This window comes from Nestor notabilis, unplaced genomic scaffold, assembly GCF_000696875.1.
Source record: "Nestor notabilis isolate BGI_N333 unplaced genomic scaffold, ASM69687v1 scaffold7277, whole genome shotgun sequence".
Lineage (NCBI taxonomy): Eukaryota > Metazoa > Chordata > Aves > Psittaciformes > Psittacidae > Nestor > Nestor notabilis.
In genome coordinates, this window is record NW_009935054.1 from 39862 (window position 1) to 57956 (window position 18095).

An 18095-nucleotide genomic window follows, 5' to 3' on the forward strand; every position below is an offset into this window, starting at 1 on the left:
ATGGTGGAGTTGCACATGTGAAAAATGAAGGGTTGAGTCAAAAATACCTGTTCCCAGTTTAACTTTTGGAATTATTAGTACAGACTCTTGATTATTTGCTTGGAGACCTACAAAAGTCACCAGCTGCATCAAGAGGACATAGGAAGTGGTACTTATGAATCGCTTTTATTCACTTCATAAAAACATGTTGCAGCTAATTCTGCTCGCAGGCACAGGCCTGTAAATGCAGTGTTACCTCCCCTCTCCTTACAGGAGAAATTGAAATTATGGCCATTGAAATTATGTCCAATTGAAATTATGGTTACGAGCAAAATTTGTCAAATCAGTTTGACATGATGTCAACTTAGAAAAAGGATTCCTAAGTGAAAACGGTTCTTTAGACCCAACATCTGCTATAAATACCCAAAATGCAGAATTAAAGAAAATGTCAAAATGTAGTAAGAAAAGAATATTAGAAAAAGATCTCTATCACACTAGAATATGCATTGTTCTTATGTCACCACAGACAGTATATAGCAAAAGATAGGACGCTTTAGGTGAAGTCTGAACATAGTCAATAAAGGAAGCCTCATACAATGGGCAGTAGTTAACAGGCAGCACAAAAGACACTGCTTTAATAACAGAGGTAGAAAATTTCATTCTGTAATGTCTCTTATAGACATAAGAATTCGTAGAACCCGTTCTGGATTTTCATTGTGAATTTTCTTTTTCTTTCCATTTCCAGGAAGCAAAAAGAAAGAGTATTTATAAGATATTTTCATGCCAAAATAGACTATGAGTGAATACATTATATTTTAATATTGTTTATAATCCATTGCTGAGATTCAAGCCAGAAACTATTTAGGTTGCTATTATTTATTTCAGTCTGCAGCTTGACAGATTTACATTTTATTTTGTGATAAACACACAGATCCATCCACACACTGCATTTCACGTGTCTTTCTTTTAACTTTCCTTGGCAATGCATTCAGAAAATGCATGATCTCCTTTGACGTTAATTAGTCTGAGCTAATAAGAACTTTAGTAGGCAAGTCATGATTTTGTATGACTGTGCTGAGGAGATTAACCCAATCAAATTTTCTTGGAAAAAACCTGCTGTCCCTCATATTTGTTGGATGTAGATGATGAACATCACCAGTATATCATCAGGGCTGCGTAATTTCAGCTGCCTAAATAGGCCTAATGAATATGACACTAAATTACTCTATTTGGGATTTTTCATCAGCTTATTCAGTAAGTTGTTTTCCCATGTACACTGAAATGTTAAGACAGTAGCTGTAGCTACGTAAGAGAAGGAAGTTAATAATCCAGGAATCAAAAATCAGTGAACTTTAGATTAATTTTGAAGTGATGTATTCAGAATGTCTTAGTAAAAAAACCGTGTACCTTAAAATTGCCCAGACTCTGCAGAAATAAAATGAAAAAACCTTTCATTTAACAAGTCTTTTTTTATGTTAAAAAAAAAATATAAAGCTAACGTGATGTATTTGCTGACTTTCCTACCTTAATGCGAGTAGAATTTTCTTGCGCTCCCACAAGAACTGTGCTATGTGAGATGATTATAGTATCAAACCGTGGTTTGTTACATATTAGGTAATTTGTTTTAAATAAATAATATTCTTGTTGGATTAAGACAGTTTTCAGGATCATAATGATCATACTACATACAAAATATATGTATCCTAGCTGATTCGCCAGCTTGAGAAGACTTTAACAATACTACTAGTTTAAAGTCAGTGAATTGAAGCAGATACCTAAGCACTTTTCAGAAACCAGAAAGGTTTGCTTAGAGTGCTTTCCTGAACTGGGGCTTCTAGGATTTAATCAGGCAAAATGTAGAATATTTTCACCTCTGAGAGATTTGATGGATTCACCATCCTTCTAGGTCAAGCACAAAGAGTCTTGCTCTATTGGAAATGCTCATTTCTTTTTTCTCTGAATTTAAAAGCAGCGTTTTGGGTTTTAAGTATGAGTGAAATGTTGGCATGAATATTTTAATAAGCAGATTTCCAGTGACATATGCAAGTCTTATTCCCATACAAAAGTCATTTTTTCCAGGATAATTCTCTCCTCTTCAGCCATGTATGTAGAAAAGTAGAAACTGTTTGAATAAGCTAATTTAATGGCAGCTAACAGGGCTTTTGCTCTGATTTATCAAAACTGCTTACATAGTTTTCATAAATATATGTGGTAAGTACATGGATAACAAATCTGTGAATCACAGCTGATGCTAACTAAATGGAGAAAAAGTAAAATGTTTCATTTTTTAAACTGACAAGTTACAAAGAATTTAAATACTGAGAAGGTTTTTGCCAGTGAACCAAATACAACACATTATGCAGTGGGCTTACATCTAATTTCATTATGCCCTTAATTTCTTTAGAAGCAAAATAAATTGTCTTTCCTAAAATGAAATAGCAAAAATCTGTGGTTTTGCCAGTTAATTGCAAAATTACCTTATATTGGCAACCCCAATTTCTAAATAAATCAAAGTATTTTAACATTAAAAATCATTCACTCGACATGCTTATTGTGAAAAAGAATTTAACAACTGAATCTTCTTATTTCTACGTGGTCTTGATAAAGCCCTCTAATAACCCGTATTTCAGTTAATACTCACACTGGCAAGCATGAATAGCATGGAAACCTCCAAGTAGACCCAGAGTAATAAAATATTTCCTTTGCCTTACAATATAAATAATGAAACAGTAATTATCATCACACAAGAAAGTCAACTTTGCAGTCATTTAGGCTTAAGCTTCAATTAACACCTCTGAGACCTTTAGAAACCCAAAGGATATACAGTTGAGTGAACCCTGAGGGTTTTCCTGTAGCCACTGTCAACCCAGACTGATAAGCAGCAAGCCTTCAAGCTTCAGCCCACTTTCCAACCTGCTTTTTGACTTATTTTCATTGTGTTTTGTTGGCAACATCACATTAATATTGTGGATCTCACTGAACAGATGACTACTACTGTCATCTTCCCATATTTCAAACCATCAATCACCAGATGGAGGTTAGGAAGAAAATTCCTTCCCAGCAGAGCTTTTTTTCCCCACCCTGGAAACTGGTGTGTGGTCTGCTTATCGGTATGATCTGGGAATGTTAATTTAACGTTACTGAATGCCCTGTTGTTGTAAGGGCATTGGAGATGCTCATTGCCTCCCAGTGGCACACTGGAATTTTGGCTTTTGAGCTTTTTAATGTCTTAAGTATTTGGCAGGCCTTAGGAAGTGTTCCACAGCCCGTAATACTGTGTTGGACAATGAGCTTGGATGTTCAGTGGACCTCTGTAGGTTATATATCTGTGCTATCAATTGTGTATTGGGCAAGGTGGAGGATAGATTCAGTTGCTAAAGGTTACTGGGTCTGTTTCTTGTTGTGATTTTATCTGCTACTTTTATAATAGGGCCTAGCTTAAAGTTTTGTTTCCACTATCTACTTTCCCTCAAACAGCACAATATGGGCCTGGTACTGTTTATGTATTTATATGATAGAGTTCAGTAGGAAAGCTTTGACTGGTTCAGGATCAGGTTTTGTTCTCTGGAAAATATACCATTATGTATCTGTAATATTCAGATCACAGGCCATACATTTCTTTCACACGTTTTTAAATCACTGTAACTCCATTATGTCCAACTAAGCTATTTTTAATATACACGAATTGGGCCCTTTTTCTAATATAATTCCAGCCTTTTTGTCTTTCGAGGTTTTCTATAAACATTCCTGAAGCAAATTTTGCTTCCTGTATTCAATATGTATCTCAGTTCTGTGCCTGTTTACATAAACACTTCATACATCTGATTAACATCAGAAATGCCAGCTTTTCAAATGGCACTCACTGTGCCATAATTCTGCTCAGTCTTGCACAGTATTTTTGGCGTGTCAGTTTTCAACTTCATTAATGAATGATGCTAGCTAATTGACTGTTATTATTGTGGAACTCTATTTGCCAAAGGTAACTATTCTTCTTCAGCATACCAAATGTTCAAAGTGCCATCTGTAATTTTTAGTTAATAAACACTGAGACAACAGATGACAAATGTATTCCTGGTAATTTGTTTCCTGTTGCAGTTTTTCCATTGAATTTTTTTTTATAAATATATTTTTTACTTCCCAATTAAACTCCATTTTGTTATTTACAACACCGCGCAGGTTTAACCTAATGCTGGGGTACAACTGCCAAAGGCAGTCATCAAAGTTGCACTGATTCACAGACATACAAAGCCAGACTCCCAGCAGGTTGCCCAGATTCAGGCATCGATTTGTGTATCTTTTGCCTTCACTAGCAGCAGAGATCAGATGCTGCCAAAATGTGCCTGTGGTCTCAGTTGACAGTGGAGTTACTCTGGGTCTACATGGGTCTACATACAAATAAGATACAGCCCTTCATTAAAAATATATATATATAAAAATAAACTGAAGAACAGGAGTGTCAAAAATGAGCTCTTTCTGCTACAATCTTCTTGTCTTTGTTCAGCTAGCCAAAAGCTGAACAGGGATATTGTAATCACAGTAAAGAAAAGGGCTGTGAATGAACAACACAGTAAGTGTTGTGGGAGGAAATGGGTTACCCTAGTCATTCTTTAATTAGTTGAACACACGTAGAAAATATACAGCAGGCAATGAGTCTCATTGCATTTTCCATCTGCCCACTGGGAAGTGAGAGAAATGAAATGGCAGTGTAAAGCCAGTTCTGATAAGTTTTGCATTACATTGGTGCTCACCTCAAGCTATTCATTGTGGAATATGGAAAAGGTTTATTAATGTCACTGATAAATAAAACCTCATCAATTTAATGGCAAATATCCACACAAATTATACTGCTTAAAACTATAAAGGAAGACTATCTTGGAAATTAGTAAAGTGCATTTATATAGCCCTGTAAAGACATTCAGCACTTCTGAATCTATTGAATAATACAGATAAACCTATTTTAATAATGCGAAACATTTCACCCTGATGACACATTGATATATCCGTACTATACAAGGCTATTCTAATCTTCATTAAATTGTTGAAAATATTCTTACCAAAAGAGAATCTATTACAATCACTTATCCTCAAAGTCCATGGTATCTTCTGCCTTTATATCTTTTCTGTTTGCTTTTTCTCTTTACATCATAAAAGGTCTCTTCCTGAAATGACATATGGAAACAAATAAATGGGCATTTAGTAGATATATTCACTACACTAGATATCCTTAATAGACAGTCTTCCTTTAGCACTGGAAATGCACCCTTTATTGGTATTGAATGAATTATCACCATATGTAGACCTGAATCCAGTGTGTATGTGTTGTCTTGTTTCTGCAGACTGTTATTGTAACCCTTTTGGTTCAGTCCATGATCGCTGTAATGACAGAGGATTTTGTGAGTGTAAGGAGGGAACATCAGGGCCTAAATGTGATAAATGTCTGCCGGGATATATCTGGCACAGCTTGGGCTGTCAACGTAAGTAACTCTGAGAGTCGCCCCTCTTCTGCAGCTTTGCTGCCTCTGTGTCTCTATGTTATCACGTGCAGCTACTTAAGAGCAGAAAATGAGCAAAACACTCCATGAGGTGTAAGAATGCCATGGTGTCTGAACCTTTTCGGAGACTCCTAGATGAGGACATTAAATTGACTGTGCTGTCCTGTTTATTTCAATATGCCTTCAGTGTCCTCTCTTTCTCTTGCTAATGCCTGGAAGAGCTCTCACTGAAATACATAAATATGCGTGTCTTGCCAACTGTCAAATAAGTTTTGTATAGTAAAACATCAGTATATTAACTCTAATTTAAAATTTTTACTAAAAGACAGAAGGTGATTTCTCTGCATGTTCACTTTTTCTGTAGTAAACTTCAACTTGTTAAGTAATTTAACTATGCTTTCATACCTTAAAACTCTGTCCCTGGACAACAAAATTGCAAAACACTGGCTCATTACCTGTTATAATTAGTGAAAACTAGACAAAAGCTAAAGGTTAAAAAAAATGGAGGTGTACTTATAACCTCCTTAAAAAAAAGAGCTGAAATTTTGTGTAAATATTGCTACAGCAGATGTTGTTTCAATGCTTAGTTGTATATTTAGCTTCTTTTCTGGTTAACAGGTCTTGTAAAAAGTGAGTGGAAACACCACATTGGTATATACAGGATTAGACATTTATTGCAAATTTCTTTTGTAGTAAATTCTTAAGATTTATTCTTTATAACTGTTTTGATCAACTACCTCCAGAAACTCTAGAGAGTCCTCTCATGTTTTTCTTTCACCTTTTCTCCCTGTCTCTCTGCATTCTTACACACATTAAAGACACAGTTCTACAAGAGCTTGCTTTTGATTTTTAAGACTGAGAAACACAAGAGAGAATGTAATTATTGACACTGATCAGCCAGATATTTTAAAATTGTCCATATAGCCACACAAATGCTCTAAATGTTCAAAAAAAATGCCAACCTTGTATCATAAATGTTAAAACAAACAATAAAGCTTGATATTACTGCTGGCTGTCCAAGGGATGATACCTCTGAAGTAGAAAATCTGTACTTGTGATAATTCAGCAAATATATGTGGAAAGAAAAGCAATAAAGAATTTCAGGAAAGATTGCGATAATTAGCCAATTAGCATTAAAGATAGTGTATGAAGAGAAAGGAAGTTTGCATGGGCAATGCAGTTAAATGTTACCCTAGAAAATCGGACTTCCTCAGCTTCTGTCTGAAAGCTCCTGTTTATATTTAGCAGATTATTTAAACCATATTTTTCACGTGTGGTCGTTAACTGTATTCTCATTTTCTGGATGACTGCACTTGAGTTTTGAGTCACAGAATTATTGAGCACTTATAGTTGCAGCAGAAAACAAGCATAGTGTTTCAAACTGTTAATATTTCAAAAAATCAGATCATAGGTATCCCAGAAACAAGGCACTCAGAAATCATAAGATCTCCGTCTGCCTTGCATCCCTTATACAGAAGGAGGTTGTCATCACCCCTGTACCTTACCCTGGGTGCCGGCAAAATAAGCATTAGGGTTTGTGAAGCACTGAGATATTGGTTTTAGTGACAGGAACCACAAAAAAAAAAAAAAATAGAAAAGGAAATCAATGTGATTCTCTGCAGTGGAATTTGAATAAAGTACAGTAAACACCACATCCACACAGTGGGTCTAAAAAAGATATTTAGTAGGTGAAATATTGAACAGCTCTGGAGGTCTGTGGAGCAAATTTTACAGTCATATAATTAATATAATAATCTATATACTAGCTTGTCAATCCAATTGCTTATTAATTGCAGTATTTGCTATCTTTTCAGGTTTGGACATTATAACCCAAATAATGTTTTTTTAATGAGGAATTTTTTTTCAGCCAAACATATTATTAGGCTGATTTTAGCTGAATCAGCATATTTGTGAAAGCTTTGGACAGTTTCTGGAAATGCAAGTTGGTGCCTTTATATTTGCTGACAAAACTAATTAAGTTTCCTTCACTGTTGTAATTGTCTGAACAAATCTCAGTCTGATTGTGTAAATGTTAGATATTCTCCAAGTTCCACTATGAGGGTGGTGAGACACTGGCACAGGTTGCCCAGAGAAGCTGTGGCTGCCCAATCCCTGGAAATGTCCAAGGCCAAGTTGGACAGGGCTTTGAACAATCTGGTCTACTGGAATGTGTCCCTGCCAATGGCAGGAGGGGTGGAAGAGGATGATCTCTAAGGTCCCTTCCAACCCAAATCACTCTAGGATTCATTGATCAAACTATCTGATCAAATTGAGAAGAAAAACAACTAGCTGCGGTTGTCAGTTTTATGGAACAGATATTAAATTGCCATGTTTTACCAAGCACACACTAATTTAAATCTTATTTCTTTTCATGGAAGAACAGAATTCCAATTCATTTAATTTTGTAGTGTGGCGTTTTAGCTTTGTTTGTTATTTTCCCATTGAAATCTAAACAAATGACTGGGCAAGCAAGGAAACCCCCAGTATAGAAGAAAAATGAGAACTCATTCAGCTGCCTTAACAAAGCTCAAAAAGATTATTTGTCTGGACATGTAGCATGTGGGTTTGATCTGCTTTGCTGGGCTTGTGCTATGCAGAAATGTATACATGCAAAGATGGATGCACACACATAGTCAACAGACCCTGGCACAGGTTGCCCAGAGAAGCTGTGGCTGCCCAATCCCTGGAAATGTCCAAGGCCAAGTTGGACAGGGCTTTGAACAATCTGGTCTACTGGAATGTGTCCCTGCCAATGGCAGGAGGGGGGGAAGAGGATGATCTCTAAGGTCCCTTCCAACCCAAATCACTCTAGGATTCATTGATCAAACTATCTGATCAAATTGAGAAGAAAAACAACTAGCTGCGGTTGTCAGTTTTATGGAACAGATATTAAATTGCCATGTTTTACCAAGCACACACTAATTTAAATCTTATTTCAAGTCTTTTCATGGAAGAACAGAATTCCAATTCATTTAATTTTGTAGTGTGGCGTTTTAGCTTTGTTTGTTATTTTCCCATTGAAATCTAAACAAATGACTGGGCAAGCAAGGAAACCCCCAGTATAGAAGAAAAATGAGAACTCATTCAGCTGCCTTAACAAAGCTCAAAAAGATTATTTGTCTGGACATGTAGCATGTGGGTTTGATCTGCTTTGCTGGGCTTGTGCTATGCAGAAATGTATACATGCAAAGATGGATGCACACACATAGTCAACAGACCAGTATGTGTTTCTTTACCTTTTGTTATACATAGCCTATTAGCATCATTAAGAAAATCTAGTCTTATAGTTCTTTGTTGCTGAAAATCATTGACCTAAGGCAACCAGAAGCTTGACCTATAAATAAACCTGTACCACAACTAGTTTACTTAATTATATGAGTTTATTCGTACAGGGAGTGACTTAGTTTTTTATATGAGTAATCCTATTTGGGAAAAACTAATGCTCAAATCCTGTTGTGTTTTGTAAGGCTCACAATCTATCATTTGATAAACTACTGTTCAGAATGTACCTTGTACCACACATGGGCAAAAGACACAGAAGCTATTATCCTCAGAAGTATTCATTTAGGTACCACACTCTTACTGATTTCATCTAAAACCTCTGAGGATCTAGGCAAAGCACTCATCACTTGGCGTCTCTGTGCATACAGAGGTCAGATACAATTTTAGACTTTGCCTCCCAGATAAAAAGCACTGTGATAAACAGCTGTTATCTTATTGAATTCAGGGTTTATGCTGCGTAGACATAGCAGTCAGCAGGGTCTGGTTGGTACAGGAAGGTTTGCTGCCCTCAGAAAAAGAGGCACAATAGATGTGACTGTGCCTTGTGCTACTTCTAAGCCCTCCCCCAGAACCATTCATGCCACAGGCATTGTGCATGTGGGGAAGCTGCTGGGCTTTAGCTGTCTGCCTTCCTCCTGGATACTGACAATGGTTTTCTCACCAGCATGCATACACAGATCAAAGCACAAGGAATGAATGAAGAACAGAACAGTCTGTTCCTAAAGCCTTTTTAGAATTCCAGAAACATGAGAAAATATATAGCTATATGTTCCATTTTCCTATTTTATAAATAGAAAAAAATATAATTTATAAATTACTTCTGTTAAAAATGAACATAAAAACAGAAGAAATAGTTCCAAGCCTGGCAAGAAATCTAACCAGCAACTATAGCTGGTTTGAGTCAGTCTTAAACTGGACATAGTGCTTTGTGATAACAGGAACCTGTAAAAAAGGGTAGCAACATTTACACGCAGAAGAACTGCCAGAGTTTTTAAAAAAGGGATGAAGGCAAGATATTAAGCAGGAACATTAATTTGATTCTCTAAGTGTACGGCTCATAGCCTTGCATCTTTTTCATTTCTTGGCCATGGTATTTCAGGTGACTAAATTCTTTCATATACATTCAGGAGCATTTAAAAATAACACCTTTTAATTTGACACACACAAGAATTGATTCCAAAACCAGCGGCAAATTTATCCAGTCAGGCAAAGAAAAAGTGACTCTTTTGCCAATCTCCGTTTATGAGCACAGCTTGAATTTTCATTAGACATGATCACCTCACTGAAGGAAGGGTCAGGAAAGGTCCAGTGATTAATATTATTCACTATCTCCCTTCGTATTGTCAATAAGCAAATAAAGACATTGAAGCTGCAGCCCCACAGACGCCTATACCGCGTACAAGACTTCCCAATGATAGCTTGTACCCAAATTAAATTCAGTATGTTATTTGTTGTGAATCACCGTTTTAAATAATCTTTGTTCAACGGTGTAAATCTTTAACAATTAGCAAATTAGTTTTCAGCCAGATGCTTTAGGTCAAGCTCTGAATAATTTACCTTTTTTTTTACCCTTTTTCATTCATTCTAAATAGATTTTATTAAAGCAGGCAAAGAACTACTCTTATCTTCAATGCTTAAGCTGCATTCAGTGCTGGTATCTGTCTTCTATACTGAACTTGTATTATTCTGCAACCTGTTAGATAATTCATATTCTGTCACAGTGTGCATTTGACTTCTTATATGATTATTTAAATATAAGCTTTTTTTGTGTGCATTTTGTTATCTGTTACAAATGTTAGAAGCTGAAGCATTTGATCAAAATCATCATGCGGATTGAATCGCAAAGAAAATCACACCTGAAACTTATATTAACATTTGCCTTTGGAAGTTTGTGCTTACAATATAGCAAGAAAAGACATGTTGCCATCCATTTCTAACATAAATAAATAAATCTTGGGGGGGAGGGGCGGGGAGAGAAAAGTAAATATTCATATTTAAATATTAAATATTCAAATAATTTTTCATATTTATTTAAATATTAATACAAACCCCACACTGAAAGTTAGTGATCTTTAATGCATGTTTGTACACAGATGTATCCTGCAAGTCCTCAATACCTACACCCTGAAGTTGTGCCCTGCCTTCCAGTTCACTGTTACAGCTGCCTGTGTGGGGAGCCATAGGCAATCCATCCATAGATTTCTTTGTTATTCAGATCTTTTTACCAGTAGCAGTTTTAATGCTTTTAGCTGGTCAGGATACAGCGTGATTTCCCCTCCGCACAGGTGCTGTATGTACTTTCAGTTCTGGTGTGTTTTGGTATCAGGACTGGTGCTGGTAAGTGCACTGCCGTGCTTGGAGCTGAAGGAAGTAATATGTAGAAAGAAGTTACTGAAAAGGATAAAGTTCTGATGAAGCTGAACGTTGCTCTCTACAAGGAACATTCTGTCTCTGGTCTTCACACATGAAATACTGCTTTCACAGTACCTATCTCACACGATTGTTATACAGAATAAAGAAATTGTGTGTGTGTAGGGGTTTGAATGTAAGAGGAACAGACTGCTTAAAACTGCTCCAAATTTAAATCCAGAATGATTGTCCTTAAATTAATCCAGAATTCCACTGCTGCAACTCAAGTCAAAATATGGCTTACAGATGTAAGACAAGCAAGGCAAGATTACAAACAAAATTACAGTGTTATGGGGCATGATTCTCAGACAATGTAAACAACTGATTGCACTCACCTCAGGAGAAGCATGCTGACGACTTCCATGTGTAATGTCATATTGATATTCTGTGAGTTTTAAACCTAACAAAAGATAACATGAATGTGCATATTAATGCATTCCTTACAAAATACATGACCCACAGAATAACTGTACAGATACAGGGATATCTAGAAAATTGTTCAACAAAGTATGCATCTGATGGAGTGGTATTTTTTTTATAATATAAAACTTACATTATATAGTGGAGATACTGGAGAAAAGTAGAAGGTTGATATCTGTCTGGGGAGAGAAGATTTCAGTCAGAATAAGCATGTCAGAACACAATTTTTGTTAAATACAATATTTAAATGAAGCATCTTTCCTGTATGAAGAGCACAGAGAAGATGAAAAATTTGGATGCTTTCTCTGTATAGTTATTACACACATTTACATAGCTGCTGTAGTATTCTAGGCTGGGGATCACATCTCAAGCTACTTTTAGTACTGCTGCCTACAAAGTGTGGAATATTGGGGAAATGGAAGAACCTGCAGAAGGAATAGACTAGAGGGGTGCTGGTGAGAGCTCAAGGACAGGCTCACAGCATTGCTCTGCTGGAAGGCTTCTGTGAACAGGATGGAGATAGTGAATCAGGTAACATCGGGGCGGGGGAAGGCAAACAAAATAACAGATCATAAAACAACCAGAGAATAAGGCAAAGAAAATGGGGCTAGTTAGCACAGTTAACATCTTATTAAGAAGCACCAGGCTCTAAACAGAGAGCTGCAGTTCTTCAAGAGATTTACTCTGATAACCTGGTAATCAGACTTGCTTTCTCCAAAGTGAAAAGAAATGGTTCAGTAGCAACATTTATACGCCTGACCTTTAATGGAAGAATTTTTCCCCAGCAAGGTGAAGGATTGGACTGGAGCAAAGAGGTTGCTCTGCTCTTGATCTTGCCCGGTGTCAGCTTCAAAGCTGCTATTCCATGGCTGTCTAAACTGCCCTAATTGTAAGCGCTGCAATCCCTCTTCTCTCAATTCCCAGCTATTTAGTCCCACACCCCTAGCAGTCTCCCAGGCACTTGCTTGACCTTTCATTGAACCATTTCAGATATAACTCAGCAGGATACTAACAAAAAAAAAAAAAAGGAAAAAGTTTTCTTCTGTGTTAGTTCTGTGGTATGAATCAGCAACAGACTGAGCAAACAGGAGCACCCTGGGAGAGCATAACCCGCTCAGCTGGGGAGTAGTGTCATCCTGACAGCCAGTGCTTAGGCTAAACTAGGCTGCCATACAGCTGTAGCACATCTGTGGGATCAGTATTCTCGTCTTTCTGTTGTTAGATCATTCACTTTTTAGTCTAGCAAGTTGCTGGTATTGAGTACCAGACAAAGACACATTATTTCAGATGGGTGAGCAAGTGGATAATTAGGGAAACTTCGTAAGAACTTTTTTCCAGGGGGAGAAGAGTTCTAAACTCTCCCAAAAATAGCTACAAAACCCAGTAACCTAGAGAAAAACAATCAACTCTCTAAGATTCTCATGTCCTGAAGCAGAATAGAAAATTCTACAGACAGCAAAATGAGAACTGTGCATGCAGAGGCAAAATGAACAGTTGTGATGGATGTGAGCAGAGTGCATTTCAAAACAGCCCAATTTAAAATGACCGAATGCAATTTCTAGGGTCTTTAGTATTTTTGGTGTTGTATCACAGGAGGGTTCTGAGCAACTAAATTTAAGGGAATTCATGAAAAGTTAAACAAGTAACATTATTTGTTTTCTTTAGTCAGATGATTTTAAAATGGTTAATATTTGATAGCACAGTGATAAATATTTTAGTAGAGTATATTGCAGTCAGTTAGGAATAGATCAAAAAGCTACAAGTTCCACTAGATAAACTTTTATTAAGTACATGAAATAGAACATAAAGCTTGATAGCAATTACCGTGTAATCTATAGACTTTTGGAAACGTATTGAAGGGGAAACTTATAACTCAGCTGTTATAAATTAATAATTTGAACAATGATGAGCAGGACTGCTTTTCCTCTGGAAAGTCTGTCACGCTCTCCTTTTAAGCCTCCTCAGTGGCCATAACTTCTATGAAATTTGCCTGCTTACTGCCTTTTTACGAGGACAGAAATAAAGAGACCAATAGCACCACAGACACACCCAGATGGGATGGTTTTATGAAGGGACCTTAAAAGGATCATTTACAAGTAAGTTAAGTAATCTCTATCCTACTTAACTGGAGATGAAACTACTGACCTGAAGCAATTAAAGATAGTCAACGCTTCCTATCTTGACACTAATGCAGCTGATGGCATTGCTGACACCAGCACATGCTGATTATTAAAACTTTGGTAGTTATTAACTTCCTTTACACATGTGCAAATACAACTCTCCCAAGAGGTATGAAACCTAAAGTTTAGTTTAGAAGGAGCTGATGGGTTTTAACTTGCAAGGTGCTGACTGCATCCCGTAGCAGAAGCTAAGCTCTGCTAGTGTTACTTAAAGTAAAAAGAATTCCTTTTTAATATTATGTGTTAATAAATGGATGCCATGGAAGTAGGTGTGCCAAGATTCAGCATACCTGTAAATTTAGATTACAAAAGACTAGCTTCCACTTTTAATGGATTTCAGAGTTATTCTAGGTACAGGGGCAATTCTGAGGTGTGTTTCTGCCCTGAATTTGAACATGCTGAAAGGATGTACTCCTTAAGTAATCATCATTTCTAACTTCAAGTTTGTATTTCTACACAGTTGAATAGTGTAGTACCTAACAGCTAATGAACTTAAAGCTTTTAATTACATACTACTGCTATTTGAGGTACTTTCCAAAAGATGTCTTTACTCATTGACAATGTTTGTTATGAGTAATAGTAATATCTCAGACTGAAGGTTGTAAAAACATTCAGTTGAAGTAAAGGAATTATTATTTAGCATCACTAAGTTGAGTACGTCAGCAATGAATTTCTGAAAACAACCAAGACATTTCAAGATCTGCACTCTTAACTAAAACACTTACCAGAAGTGGCTTTTTACATTTCTCAGTTCCCACTTCACCCTATTGTCTTCTGACCATCTTACCTAGCCTGTTTTAGAGTTGGTCTTCAAAGTGTATCACTCCTCTGAGTCTTGCATTTGTCTTCATGACTCCATGCTTACAGACAGTAGAACATCTTACAGTAGAAAATTAGAAAGCCTGTACTGAGTTACACTGGGGATCAATTTACCCCAGTGTCCTCTGTTTCACAGTAGTGAGCTTGAGTGGTATTTTATTCAGCATAAGCATCCAAACACGAGGAAGCCACAGCTTTCAGATATTCTTAGCTAAAGAGTTCATCAGTATCTTCATATTTAGTTGGTCTCAATGAGCCTTTCATGCATCAATTTGCCTAATCACTTCTTGAGACACTTATACTTTTGTTTTCCAAACGTCCGGAGCTCAAGTTCACAATGATGGTGATGATGATAATAATAATAATTTCATCTTTGTTTTAATGGGATGACTGACAATTTCATTTGATACTTCCTAGTTCCTAGTTGAGAGAAAGTAGTAATAAGAGTAAATGAATAATCATTTCCAATTCACCTTTTCCATAACGTTTGTGGTTTTATAATGTTATTTTATTTTCCTTCAGTCTGTCTTCTCTTTTATGCTGAAGAAGCCTAATCAATTTAATCTTTCCTTTTAGGAGAACTGCTTATGTCTATGATTGCTCTCTATTCTGCTTTTCTTGGTAGTATCTTCAATATGCAGGACTTCATGCAGTGTTCAAGAGATGGGTGCATCATGAAGTTATATGGTGACATTATGGTGTTTTCCCTTTCCTAAATGGTAAAAGCCAAGTACTTAGAGAGGTGCGTTACTCTTGAACACTGAATTTCATCTACCATTTACTGTGCTGTCACCCAGCACCCTAGAAATTCTTCTGAAGGTCTTTATATCCACAATAATTTTGTAACATGAACAAACTTTATTACACTACTGTTCACTCGCTTCTCTAGCACAATTCTGCATGTATGAGTCCTGACATAGTTCTTACAGAACTGAGTAGTAATCTATGACATTTATTCTCACTCTGTTTCCTATTACTGAATCCATGATTATTCCATAGGGGGCAAGAGGTAGAGAACTACCAAAAAACCTCTCATTGGTTTCTTTGATAAACCCTGCTGAGGGATCATGTGAAATACTTTCTGGAGGTTCAGGTACATTAAGTTTTGTGCTTGTCATGCTCATTCTTCTATCTGCTAATTCTATTCTTCTTTACAAGTTCCATGGACTTGCTTGCTGCAGAAGTTTCACTTCCTAGTCTTTAGTTCCTCTCAGTCTCCTTGAAGGTCTTGATAAAAATCCCATCTATCAGAGTCCCTCCTTGTAGTTAATCAAGCCTGTCTTGGTAATTAAATTAGTAAAATCACAGGTAACAAAAATCAGTTTCTGTATTTTATCAAAATTCTTGGATCAATTTATTTGTTTCTGGTGACCTGATGAAACTATGTTCCATTTTTTTAAGACTGCTTTGTATAAACTTTGAGACACACCTCCTGAGCATGTTGCCGGCTAACCTCCTAAAGCTCTTCCACAGTTAATAATTTGTAAATTTCTCCCTCCCTTCCCTACCTTACACACCATTCATTTGCCCCAAACACTTCCTAGAAAGTTTCTGCTTCTAATGTGTTTAGGAAAAAAAAAAATTACTGGTTTTTATGACTTCAGTACAGTATTAATCATTTCTGGTCTGCCTGGTTCTTTAGCATTTTCTGGTAGCTAAACTCTTGGAAATCTGCACTTTTTCCCTTTTTCCTTCATTTTGTCATAATTTCAATATTTTTTTCAACATAGTTCTTATTTTTAAATGTATTTGTTTATAAAGTTTTCTTTTGCTATGCTAACAATGCAATTTTTATAGAAGTCCTTTTAAATAGCAGTACTTCTTTTTTTTTGATACTCACTTTACTCTGCATCTCATCTATGACCACCTCAACAGATCATCTGCAAGCATTCTGCCCCTTTAGCTTCTTGCATTTGTGTCTGGAAAGTCCTTTCATGATCATCTCTTCTCCTAAATCCATACCCCTGAGGCATGTACTAACCCTTCCAGTAACTTCAAATTCATCTTAAAGTTAAGCATGCAAGTAACTATTTCTACAAGGAACATGGCTATGACAAAATCAGGAACAAAAGCTTGATCTTTCATTAATCCAGCTTTTTGTCAGATCTTTGACTACTACCCTTTATGGCACAAATTTTAGTCAAGCTATTCATATGAGTAACAACTATGAAAGTGAATGCAGCTTTACAGGATTCAGCCAGTATATATTTAGAGGAGACTGATAGCCCATACAAAAGCACCAGGATATTCTGTAAAACACTAACAGTTCTGTTATTTCAGTTTCTTTCATCCCTACACAATTTTAAGAAATTATTTTGTTCATTATGAACTACTGTTCTTTCACATTGAACTACATTCAATGGCAAAATCATTTAAAGAGACTTTTAATGGAAGCCAAGTCAAGCTCATTATAATTATCTTGGCTTCTAAAGAGAATAATTAAATTGTTATTAAAACTTTTACCTATAATCATCAGGTAAGAAGAGAAAGATGTGACAGTACTGGAAGTTTAAAGATTTCTACAGAGAAAAGGAAAGAGAGAGTGATTGTAATTTAGTTATTGGTGATTAATGTCTATAGAAGATTACTTATAACTGAAATCAACTTGGAATAATTGTATTAAAGAGACTGTGCTCATTAACATCACCGATTTCAATGTACAGCTGGGGTCTACAATGGTTAAAGCATTATGCCCAAAACTATTTTGTGTTTTTGTAACTACAGCTTGGGCAAGTACTTCTTTATATGGTATTTTGTTTCTTTCCAGTGACTATATCTTTTTGTTCAATGGAAGTGAAAAACCATGTCATAACTACTACACTGATGCCACTGGCTGAATCTAGAGACGATGTTCTAATTTGTACTTCTGTTTGCAGATCAGTTTACCTACTTCATTTTCTTTTTAGAAAATGAAGGTTTTCTAAAACCTTTTAAAACCTTAAAAAGAAAAAAGGTTTTTCTTTTTAGAAAATGAAGTAACTTTAGTAATCTTTCACACTTTCAGGCATTTATGAAATGCTGTGTCTTCTTTAGATGTATATAGAACAAAGTGTAACAAAATCTGGCTGTGGGTATACCAAAATATTGCTCCAGCTTATGAAGCCAGTGGCCAAGCCATATATCGAGTATCGGGACAGCCAAAGACACCTTTACCTTTCTCTGACACCTAAGCGCTAGCTTCTCTTCTTTCTCTATTTCTTGCTTAATTTATAAGGCTTTTCTGATGGACCCAAGTACTTCAAAACTGCTAAGTTATAAGGAGCTCAGCCATAATCTCTTTGGAGGAGGAATTCTCCTGGAATAATTATGTAGGCTAGCCTTAAGAAGTAGCACCAAGCAGCTATAGGTCAGGGATACACAAGTACTATAATCAAAAGAACTAGCAGCTTTGTTACCCACATACACTAACCAGTCCCTATATACACTGTACACTAACAGGTGCAGAAGGAACACCTCCAGTACCCTCAGTATAGAAAGAGCTGTCCACAGGAGACAATTCAGCAGGCTGTTCTGT

The 18095-nt window shown here is 36.3% G+C and overlaps 1 protein-coding gene across 1 annotated transcript in view; it reads left to right on the plus strand.

The window, feature by feature from the left end:
- Positions 1-18095, plus strand: part of LOC104408134 (netrin-G1-like) — a gene marked incomplete at its 5' end in the record, with an annotated part of 62272 nt that overhangs the window by 28593 nt on the left and 15584 nt on the right. The window contains one exon of the mRNA XM_010017627.1: positions 5316-5453. Coding sequence (XP_010015929.1) covers positions 5316-5453 — 138 coding nt within the window. The remainder of the gene's footprint in view (positions 1-5315; positions 5454-18095) is intronic.